Below are 12242 nucleotides of genomic sequence, written 5' to 3'. Positions count from 1 at the left end.
GGAGCCCCAACCTGAAAGGTGACAGGTCAGGTTTCCTAAAACCTCTGGCACCACTTCAGGGTAATCACAGATTCCTGGCTTCTGGGACACGGGCCAGGCCTGGGGGACTCCAGGGCACAAATTATGCATTCTGGAACCCAAGAAAGGCATGGCATTGTGGATTCTGGAGTGCTGGATATTTCAAGAATGGAGCTGAAGTGGCTGGAGTATTTGGCCGAGGGGGTGGGGCTGTGAAACCCACAGAGGGTTTGGGATCTGGAGTGGGGGTTAGCATTATTAAAACTGGTTGGGAAATAAGATGTTCTGGTTGGGTAAGTTTTCCATAAGTCAAGGCTCAGCACAAAAAGTTTTAAATTGTATCTGTTTTTCCATCAAAATTTTCTAATAGACACCATACTTTTCCCTATTTAGTAAATGGCATGCAGTATGTAAATTTAAACTCAATGATTCATGAGTTCTTTGCTGCATTGCTATTCCATAACCTGTAAAATCAACAACACAACAGAAAAGTAGACATTTGGCCTCACGTTTGCCATGGTCTGCTGCAAGAGCTTGCGAGCGTGGACTTCCTGGCCCTGGCCCATGGACACATAACGGGTTTCTATTTTTAATCTCTTCCCCAAGGCGATGATGGAATCTGTGGGGTCTGAGCCCATGGACAGGAGACAGATGAGTGGTGTCCGTGGATCAGATTCCTCCCACGTCTTTTCCAAGTCCAGGATAACCCCTTCTGCATAGTTTTCTCCCATGGAGTCCGTGATGTACTTGCGGGCCTGCCAAAAACAGTACATGCATCACTAAAACTAGTTCCAGCTCCTTCACAGATATAATGCAGTGTGCTTTCCAAAATTCAATTTTATAGATTATCTCAATGATGTCCACAGTAGCCTGCCAGGGAACTAGGGCAGAGACTTTTCTTCTTTTTTGAATCCCTGTTCTATGGATGGGGAGGCTGTGTGACTTGCCAACACACAATCATACAGTTCAAAGACCAGAAGCCAAGTTGGCTGACTCTTCGTCTAGGACCCAGAACAATACACTGGCTGCTTCCTACTGGGAATAAAAAGTAAAAATATTAGGAAACTCTATTATTTACGATGCGTTAAGGGAAAGAGATACGCATTCAAATAATCAAGGAAGCAGGACATGCCTGGGATTCAATGGGCACTTACCAAATAAATAATTACTGAATGACCACTTATTGAATGAAATTTATTGGATATTTAATGAGTGAATTAATTAATTTATTAAAGATTTAATCCATAATCTTTCTCCTAACCATTATCACCATCCCTTCCCATTTTTGGCTTATCTCCTTTACTGTTAATTTTTTTTTGTTTTTTGCTTAAATCCATGCTCACAATATCACAGATTTTGTCAAGTATATTATCAACTACATAAAAATATTTCTAATAACAACACAGTCCTTTTTTCAAACAAGGTAAAAGAATTATTTTTCAACAAATGACCCTTGGTGTATATTCTCCCACTGGCAAATAATTGGATTCCTGCAAAAAAAAAGTTCTTCCTATTCTGATAATATTCTCCACCCTAAGAGGGTCAAACCCAAGTTTCTCTCCTCAGTGGGATTCCCCAGAAGAGTCATTCTCACATAACAAGCAGAGCCCAGCTGCAGGGGCAACATGACCTGTAATCTTTCCAAGGGCTGGGTAGGTGAGCCTCCCCACTGCCATTCCTAGGGAAACACAAAACAGCTTTAGGCAGGACTGATTTCCCTTAAATCAGAGAGGCTTCCGATAGACCTGCACCAAAGAGGAGGTGGAGCTGGTTAAACTGTTTTCTTTGACTGAAAAACATCCAGAATTTGACTTCAGTCAGTCAGACAGGCTTTTCCTCCATTTTGGATATCTAATTATGTTCTATACATCCTCAAAGTTATTGCCATACCCCTACATAAGAGAATCTTCCAGCTTACCTCTTTATCTCCTCTCATACCTTGGTAAGAGGGGAAATGGGTGCCAGCTGTCTACACTGTCGAATGCCCAGAATGTTTCTACTTCCTGATTCCTTCTGGTTTGTGGACACTCCCCAAACAAGCTTTATCATCTACATCACAGGGTAAAGGATCTCTTTTAAAAGCAGTCTGCCATGAAATACCCATCTTCCCCATAAGAATGCAAAGATAAAGATGAGCATTCCCGGGGCCAGCCCGGTGGCGCAGCTGTTAAGTGCACACGTTCCGCTTTGGCGGCCCAGGGTTTACTGGTTCAGATCCCAGGTGCGGACATGGCACTGCATGGCAAGCCATGCTGTATTAGGCATCCCACATATGACGCAGAGGAAGATGGGCATGGATGTTAGCTCAGGGCCAGTCTTCCTCAGAAAAAAGAGGAGGATCAGCAGATGTTAGCTCAGGGCTAATCTTCCTTGAAAAAAAAAAAAAAAAGATGAGCATTCCCATTCCATAAACCCATAGTAGGTAATTCGGAATGGGCTGGGCCATTTTGCTCTGGGGTCCCTTCTCCTTCTGTTCAAGTCATAATCCCTCCCTATAATGTCCAGCCACCATATCAATGGAAGGTTCAGAGACATGTCAATTTGGTAGAGTGCATGGGTTTTCCTGCCTTGGTAATTATCTCTAGACTACTTTAGGGAAAAGCACCCCAGCTATCTTTCCATAGGTCCAAGCAGTGGCAGTTGGGGCCCCGGTTGGCAGGGTTTGGCCAGCGGCAATGAAGTAACCAACCCGTGCCTGGGCCCCTCACTCATGGAGATGATCGTCCATTCCTCCATTCTTCTTCTTCACTGGCTTCAGCGCTTGGGAGAAGTTCTGAGGAGGTGGACTTCAGTCCAGTTGAATTTGGAGCATAGGTTGCCATTTGTCTTTGTATCTCTCAAGATTTTCTCTAGATTGCCCAGATCCAGTATCAAATTGTCTAACCTGAGTATTAAATGCCTGCACGTTTTTCTGCAGGCTTCTGACAGGTATTTTAAAAGTCTGCCTGACATGTTCTTTGGCTTCTCTCGAAGTCTACTCTATGTACAGATTCAGTTACAGTCACTGAGGCAGCGTGCTTTGTGATCAAGAAGTACATCAAAGGCTGGATGCTCAGGCATTCTACAAGTTTCATTCTCAGCCATGGGTTCTTGCCATCACTGCAGGATCTCTACAATGTACCTCATCAAGATCCAGGTGCTTTCTACCCTGGGATGGTGAGGAGATCAAAATGGCCAACTTAGCCATAGCATTCTGCATTGACCCAATACGGACACTACCATCCATGTTATGAGCTAACATGCTCTGTTGTATACATCAAGGGCCAAATAGTAAATATTGTATGCTTTACTGGCCATATAATCTCTGTAGCAACAACTCAACTCTACCATTGTAGCACAAAAGCAACCATAGATAGTCCATAAACAAATGAGCATGGCTATGTTGCAACAACACTTTATAGTCACTGAAATTTGAATGTTATATAATTTTCACATATCACAAAATATTATTCTTCTTGTGACTTTTTTCAGGAATTTAAAAATATGGAAACCCTTCTTAGCTCACCAGCTGTACACGTACAGCTAATAGACCAAATTTTGTTAGTAAGCCCTAGTTTGCCAATCCATGTAACAGACTATGCAGAAGTCTATTTTGCTATTAATGGAAATTATAACTGAAGATCTTTTCTGGGGATGAAATTCCTGTTCCTAGGAAAGAGACATTCTCAAATAGGGTAACAATCATTTGTTTAAATTGGGTCCAAGTTTAAGGGTTGCAATGAGTCTGAGGGACAAAAACATATTATGTAAGGCTATTCAGCAATTCCAGATAAGCCTGCAATATAGTAGGCATTGATTTGAAACCACAGTATATGTAAGCCAGAAAGAGTGCATTTCTTCATTTTATTAAACTTAAACTCCAATCCAACACCGTGCACTATCCCACTGGACCAGCAGGACAATAATTTCAGGCATTACTGGATCCCCCAATCCCAGATAATTCCCTTCATGCCACGGGTATGAACCTTGGGCCATGACCTTCTCCTCTGTCCCAGGCAGTGTACCAGGTTTTAGGGGCAGAGCAGTGAACACATGAGCCCAGCCTTGGGATCTCCCCAGGATTAGACATACACTGAGCGAGTAATAGCAAACAAACTAGTTTTAGGACTTTACAGCTTACAGGGTGAGATGCAAGCACAAAATAGATTATTCTTGCAGCAATAAATCAGGGAAGCTCCCTCATGAAAGAAGCATTTAAGGCGACTCTGGGATGATAAGTGGGATTTATCTAGACAAAGAGGACAGCTAGGGAAGTCAGAGTGGTGAGCATTTCATGCAGAGAGCACATATGCTGAGACTTTGAAGTACAAAAGAGCAAATCACCAAGTGGGGACAGAAGGATGTCCAGTATAACTCACGTAAGATCCCGGTGTGGGCCACCCAGGCTTCCACACAGCCTGCTGATCTATAAAGAAAGCTAACACCTCCCTGGCATGAATGGAAATAGAGTACCACATTTTCACAGGTTACTCTTCACACAACCCTGGAAAACATTTTTGTCCCAAAACTTGGTCCCAATGAAACAGGCTCAATCTTCGTCAGGGAAAAAATTGAACAAATAAACCTCTTCACCTGTTCTGACTTCTCTTTGTTGAGTATGTTTGAGACACAAATGTGTATGTAGCATGAGACACCCTCTGACAGTGTGTCATTCTTGCAGATGAAGGTCCCCTGATGCAGACAGTCAAGCTCAGCCAAAATACTGAAAATCAGCCTGACACTGACTATGGGGAATGGAGATTGAATGTGGCAGCATTGTAGACCTTCTAATATGCTTCCCAAGAAGGCATTTGGTTGAAAATCACAAAAGGAATCTAAAGCGAGAATAAGAACTTTAGAGGAAAGAACATTTTTCTAGAGGGGCCTTCTAGACTTTAAGACTTGGGTGTTATCATAAGGGCCACAGGAAGCCATTTAGGGAGTGGCATAATCATATTTTCATTTCTTCTAGAATTTACAGGACAGAAGAGGGGGCAAGAATTAACTACAAGAGACCAGTTAGGAAGCCATGGCTGTCATCAGTCTACAGACAACACAAACCAGGATGAAGATGACAAAGTTACAAAGGTATAGGGGAGACTCAGATTTCAACACTGAACCAAATAAAGTGTTATAGGGAAAAAAATAAAAAGGAGAGAGAGAGAGAGAGAGAGAGAGAAAGAAAGAAAAATGAAACTACATGAACCTTCTACAGTGCCGTTAAATAAGGCAACTGTTTGACAATTCATTTGGGCAGAATAAAAGTAATGAAATTGAAAAGAAAAACTGAAGGAAGGGTGATCTCAGTGCCCTGAGCTGCAAAACTCATTTTTCTTTTCTCAGTAAATCACTGTATCTAGTTGTTTTCATGGTTCCACAGTACCTAAGCGGTCTTGGAGGTGGTTACTCCATACATTTTTAACATTCCCTCTGGAGAGTGAAGGGGAAAACTTCCTCCATCCTATTATAAACCAGCCTATTGTTACTCTGTGGCTTACTTGGAGAAGTCCTTAAAGAACCAACTCAGGCTGAATACTAGAGTTAAATTTTTAATTGTGAAGGTAAGACTCTACACGTCTTTTTGGTGGGTAAATTTCCATGATGGTAGGCCAACAGATTAAAAGTCTTTGAAAAGATGTATCTTCTGGAGGCAGGATTTACATTTCAACCATATGTAAAATTCAAAGCATTTGAGGCCAATCTACTTTCTTGCATCAAGGGTCGTGACATGTTCTGGGGAAATGACTATGGGTTTGGGAATGCTACGCTTCCCTCTAGTCTATCTCTCTTCTTAGTACCTTCTCATTCTTCCTATGAAGGAAACATTATTTTACTACTAGCAAAATGGAACAGCCATGTCATTTTTGAGTTAATATAAAAATGATATAGAACAACACATTACCTTTATGTTATACCTATATGCCCACCTTAAAAACACGGTTTTCTTAATAACTTTTGTTGCACCACTTAGACCAAAGAAGAATTATTAAATCACTTAGCCCAAAAGTACACCTCGGCACATTTATTTTTTCTTTACTTTTTCATCTTTCGTATTTGTATTGCTAGAAAATTACATAGAAGCCTACAGGAAAATTTTCATTGGGATTAACATTTAAATATTTCTTTAAATTTAAAAGAAAATTCCCCTTTAAAATAGTCTTCCATGTTTTCTAACATGATCTTTTTACCTGGGCAATGGTTCTGTCAGGACACCAGGATCTAATAAGGAGAAGACGCCGAAAGCAGTCAAGAGATTTATCACAGGCATTCGGAAGTGGCTCCTCCTCAGGGTGTTCCTTATCAAACCAAATTTTCCACATTTTCTCATTTCTCGATATCTGAAAATACCAGGGGGTAAGAAATATGTCATACCACAGAAAAATCTTTCAGTAATAGTTCACAGATATTTTTCATCAAACCTTCTGACCATTCCAGACGTGTGTGAATGATATCCTTTGACTTTTTTTATATTTTACATTCTAGTGCCAAAAAGTTCGAGGGTTTAAAATCAAATGTGACTTGCTCTAAAGTCAGTCTTTATTAACACTAGCCTACAGCTAGCTTTCAAAGTAGGGAGCGTCCTCGGGTGTTTAATTTCTTCTATGCCTTTGTGATAACAAATTTATAAAGAATAAAGAAGTCAATGGAAACTCCTCTTCATTATTTTAAGGAAATCTGATTTGCTCCGTGAAATTTCTCCCATGATCAGGAACCAAATCTCATTCGCTTATATGTCCTCATTCCCAGGACCGCTCTTAGAATCAAAAAAACACATTTAATACATGCTTATTATTGAATGAAGCTTTTTGGTCAATATTCTATTAATCTGGAGTAATTTGAAATATACCACTTAATATCATCATCAAATGAATAATCAGACACTTCCTTCCTTCAGGCAGTTGATAAAGGAAAAGAACACAGACTGTTACTCTTTGGAACTTAAAAAATCAAAGAGAGACAAGCATTGCACAGGCAAGCATCTCAAAAGCACAGAACAAGCAAATAATGTCTGCAGATAAATACAATCATGTTCTCTGGTACACTCCTTTTGATTAAAGCCCCAAGCATATTTCTTGAGGTCTAATCAAAGTCAAAATCATTCAGGTTCATACTTAGAAAGTATAATGTAAGAATAAAAAATAATAACCTCTTTCAATCATGAAAGATACATAATGTGGAGGGATTATAGGCATAATATATAATCTCCAGGAAATAGCAATATCAATAACAGATAATAGTCTGGGAAAAGAAGAATAAGCCAGAGTGCATTAAAATCTTCCAAATGAAAGTTATTTAACCCAAAAGAATGGTTTGCACTCTAATTACACGGTAATCACCAACTGTAAGCCAAAACATAAAAATATAGCAGAATTTAAGCTTCTGGTCAACTTAAACTGGGAAGTCAAGAACCAGTCTTAGCACACTTTCTGGTCTAAAGAAAGCCTTCAACTTGTAGCTGAATAAGGCCACCTTGTTGTCAATGTGACTTCTCTCTGGTCATTTGATTTTCAAGAAATTGCCTCCTGGCTTGTTCCAGTGCAACTCTGTATACCCAACTTCCATGATCCCAACATATACACAATTCATCGGGAACTGACTAATTATGAAAGCATAATAACTTCTAGAGAGAAAAGTCCAAGTGTTTGCATTAGATTCATACCCCGACGCCAACTAAGACAGTATAATAGGAGGAGCAGGAGAGGAAGGAGAGAGAGGAACAAGAGGCAAGAAAGGATATTTAGCATTGAAAGGCAGGCTGTTCGTATTTCTTTTCATTTAATCTCTAGAAAGAAGGCAATAACTCTTAAGTGCATCTAATGATTTACCCTAGTCGACTCTATCAGTTTTTCCACTTGTGGATCTCCAATTGGTGATACTGACATACGGCCCAGGACAGCCCTAGTTAAACTTCCTGGGCAAATAATTTCTTCCCTCAAGACTGGTCTGTAATGGGTGGAGTATGCTTTATCAGAGTGTGAGCGAGCTGTGAGGAAGGTCACGTACAGCTAATACCATTTTAAGAGTGACAATATTAAGAAGTCTCTCTCTTTCACAAATATCGCAGCTAGTGATAAATCAGAAAGCTTCTCACAGTGATATTATCATAAGTTTACTCAAAGCACAAGTTACCTGATCGAGGACATCCGAAAACTGTCTAAGTTTGCTGAGTTCCACCAAGTTCAGCCAGGTCATGTCTAGGATCCACTTAGATGGTTTAGGAGGACAAGCTTTAAGGTCCAACGAGGCACCACCTTTCAAATTAATCACATAAAGTTGTTAGATTTTTCTTTATATACTGTGAAACATATTATTTGTAAAAACTTTTGCTTAAACTATTTTAATTTCAATTATTTTACTACCTTGACATTTATTCAGCTCAGAAATACAAATCAGAGTGATGAACAAGCTTTAAAATTTAGTAAAGGAATAAATGATTTTAGCAAAACACATTTAAGAATCAGTAATATAGGTTTGGAACCTGGGAGATGCTAGATTCTGTCCTAGCTCCACCTGGCTTGGGTCTGCGACGAGCTAGCTTATCTGTCTGAGCCTATTTCCAAACATGTAAAATGGGAATAGTGAAGCCTGGGTGTCATGATGATGACTGCATGACAGAAAATATATGTGTAAAGCACACAAAACAGGATCAAGAACATAGAAGAGGGTCAGTAAACGAGCACTTATTGTCAATATTAAGATGTGCCCAATGTTGGCACAAGCTCATTTTAAGGAGAGATTTATCTAGAAATGTTAGTAGCACTACATGTGCTTGAAGGGTTCTCTTCTATAAATCAGTATATTATTTACATCCATTTTGCGCACACCCCAAGTGTCCTGTGCTATATCACTTACATTTGGTCAACCTAACCACGGCAAAGATTCCACTAGGTACTGACTCCTATCCTTTTGCTGATGATTTACCTAAGTTCACATAAGTCATATAACTCTCACAGCACCATAATATAAATGACACCTTAAAAATGTTATTGTTACCCACCTCAGAAAACCTAAATATGTGAATTATCACATTTTAAGTCAAAGAAAGAGTTAGCAAGTCATCTATAGGATAAAATATACCGTTTAATAAATAACATCTATTAAAGTGTTCCAGGGAAAATATTCTCTGAGTATAATTCTTTAAAGGATATAACCAATCCATTGGGCTACTTTTAAAATCCTCTTTTGAACAGAATAGGTCATAAACAAATAATAGTCAAGATATTTATTGAGCCAATTTCTACCTTATCCAGGCACCATGGATCCCATTAAATTGCTATCTTTTGCCAAATCCATCTTGGTATATTTCCAACAAGGTAAGTGTGGCCTTGAAGCCATTTCAATGAAAATATTAGCTCATAAAATCAAAACAGATTGTTTTAATGCCATAGAGAAGCTAACGACCTAAGGACAATGGCATTGTGTTGAAAAATGTCACCCCAATTTCCTTGGAGACTGTCCATTTTCCAACAAATTGAAAAGAATAAGGTAGTCACCAGAGATTTAGGGAGAAGCTATTTATGGAACGGAAAGGGTGTTCCTTGCAGCCAAAGCATCATTCATTGTTTACTAGAGGGTAACTCTGTCATGACTATCTTGCCTGCTTTAAACGTGCACAATGGGCCACAAAGAATGGTTGTAATGGCAGCAGGCATATTCCCAGATAATGTGGCACCAGATTAGAGGGACTCCTGATAAACAGCTGGGATGGGAATAATTCAACATAAATTCCCAAGATGATTGAAAATTATGCCAGTCACTTCACTCCTCAAACCCTTGCTTTGGGAAAAAGTGGGTTTGAATTTTCATCATAATACTTTGTAAAAATGATATGTGCTTATAAAGAAAGATTTATACAAGTTATATCACATAGTCAAAGTGTCATAGCTAAGGCGGACCTAGAAAGTCATCTAGGCTGATTTTTTCACATCTTAGAGATGAGTAAATTAAAAGACCAGTATCAAAACATTGTGATTATCTAAATTAACATTTTCAAACAAGATTTTAAATTCTGTACGAGGGAGCTAATGTTATTGAGTAGTTCTCACCAACATAACTAGCAAAGGGCAATCTTACAACGTAAGTGTGTTCCAAGTTTCCTCTGAAAGTATTATAAATAGCTGTTGAATGCCAAAGGCCCGCCAATAACCCGTCCAAGCTACATGAGCCTCAGACTAATCTGAAATAAACCAAAATACTAAAAATAATATGACAATGTCTATCATTTGCTGAGCATATATTCTATGTGTCAGGGTTTACATAAAATTGGGTGAATTCTCAATAACCCTATTGTGTAGATTTAACTATCCTTGTTTTATAGATAAGAAAACTGTAGTTTGAAAAGGTTAAATAACCTGCTCGAGACTACTCATCAATTAAGAGGCAAAGCCAACATTTTCACTCGAATCTTCCTAACTATAAATCCCATGATTGTTATCATCACGCCAAACTGTAACAAGCTTAAGTATTCCAACCAAACCTGGACGCTATGGTTAATGTCATTTCTTTCAACACTCTTCTTCTAAATGTCCCCAGGGTCATTGTCCCCTGCTCACCTGTCCATCTCTCAGGCAGGCCCACCCCATCAGAGATCCCACTAAACATCCTATTTAAAATCTGAAACTTCCCCCACTTCACAGAGCCTGTAACGCCCCACCTCCCTCATCCCACTTTGTCACTTCCATAGTGATTACTAGTTTCTCACAACTACATAATTTACTTATTATTTTATTATGTGTCCCAAGTGCCTATTCTGTTCCCCAGCACACAGTAGGTTCTCAATAAATATTCATTCAATAAATGAACAAATACAATATCTCATGTAAACGCAGTCTTCAACGAAATGCAAGGAAACTGTTATAGCCAGAAGAAAAAAAATGCTACACGGGACCTTCACAATAACTCCTACATCTGCACCTGTGTACAATACTTTCGATTGTTTTATTGACCTTTGATAAGGGTGAGAAACTCTTCATGCTTGACTCGGTTCCTCTGGATGTCGATCTTAAGGGTAAGCAGCAAGGTGAACAGGAATTTGTGCTCTTCATACAACCCCCGGGCAGTGTATTTATAAACCTCATAGGTCATGTGCTCGATGATATTAGCAATCCTCTTGCTTGTTATTGGGCTCTTGACAGACCTGGAGGAGAGAACATTTACATCAGGCTTATCTCACTGCCCTTTTCAACTGTCCATAAAAACGACATCTTTAACAGAGAATAGGCAACTTTGGAGCACCAGTTCTATTTTTTACACATCAAGAGTAAGCCTCCTAAATCTAAAATAACAAGCATTCTCTCAACATGAAATAGCATAGCAGGATCCTCAATGTTGTCTAAATCAATTTTACCTGCAGGGCATTATCACTCAAAACGTTTTGGGGATTTTCTTGTTTAACAGAAACACATCAAAGCAAAGGAATCAATCAATGGATGAATATTTGGGAGAGCTTTCTCTCAGCATAAAATGACAAATGAGAATGATTTGTTAAACACTGGTAATTACAATAATCTTAGATTTTAAGAAAAAAAGACTTTTAGTAGCAAAGAGAAAGGAATTTATAAGCATAATGTCATCATTCTAGCCCACAGATATAGAATTCAGCTCAGCTTCCTGAGTTGAGACATACCTGGCTAAGGAAAGGTCAAACAAGCCGAGAAACTGGCGGAGCGAAGTCTGGTACATCTCATTAACCAAGCGCATCTCGGTGATGAGAAAGTAGAGGATGCTGCCCCGGGTAGCCACTAAAAGACAAAGAGCAAGGTTGCACGCGCTACGAGGGTGGAAAATAAACGACCCATGCACAGATCAGCACAAACTCTAAACGAAAACAAGTTTTATTTTTATACCTTCTCAATAACTATCTACCACCATGGAGTCTAGAGAAATGCTCATGTATATATACTCAATTCTTACTTAGAAGCTTTGGGTAAGTAGTCTGCTATTTGTGTTTATCAAATGGGTACTTTTCATTTCAGAATCTCTAGATCTCTTATAAATATATTTTACTGGTTTTCTTATAATAAAGGTAGAAAAGACAACCGAAGGGATAGCAAAGAGTGTAACACCCAACAAATTGCATAGACATTGTAAGAATTTCACTCTTAAGCTCCATGAAGAAGCCCTGACTAACCTTGGCCTCAAGTTGGCAAAACAAGGCATCACAAAGATGATACTCCTGACTCTCCACCAGCAGATGATATTGTTTCAGTTATTTTTCAAGGAGGAACAATAAATCACTAAAGGAA

The 12242-nt window shown here is 39.1% G+C and overlaps 1 protein-coding gene across 2 annotated transcripts in view; it reads right to left on the bottom strand.

Annotated features, from left to right (window-relative positions):
* Positions 1 to 12242, bottom strand: part of DNAH5 (dynein axonemal heavy chain 5) — a 267250-nt gene that overhangs the window by 25101 nt on the left and 229907 nt on the right. For both annotated transcript variants that reach the window (XM_023625835.2, XM_023625834.2), the window contains exons 67-71: positions 11624 to 11738; positions 10944 to 11134; positions 8128 to 8249; positions 6186 to 6335; positions 528 to 773 (exon numbers count right to left, since the gene is read on the bottom strand). In XM_023625835.2, coding sequence (XP_023481603.2) covers positions 528 to 773; positions 6186 to 6335; positions 8128 to 8249; positions 10944 to 11134; positions 11624 to 11738 — 824 coding nt within the window. The remainder of the gene's footprint in view (positions 1 to 527; positions 774 to 6185; positions 6336 to 8127; positions 8250 to 10943; positions 11135 to 11623; positions 11739 to 12242) is intronic.

Source organism: Equus caballus, chromosome 21, assembly GCF_041296265.1.
Source record: "Equus caballus isolate H_3958 breed thoroughbred chromosome 21, TB-T2T, whole genome shotgun sequence".
NCBI lineage: Eukaryota > Metazoa > Chordata > Mammalia > Perissodactyla > Equidae > Equus > Equus caballus.
Note: the sequence above shows the minus strand (reverse complement) of the source record. Positions and strands in the feature narration are given on the sequence as shown.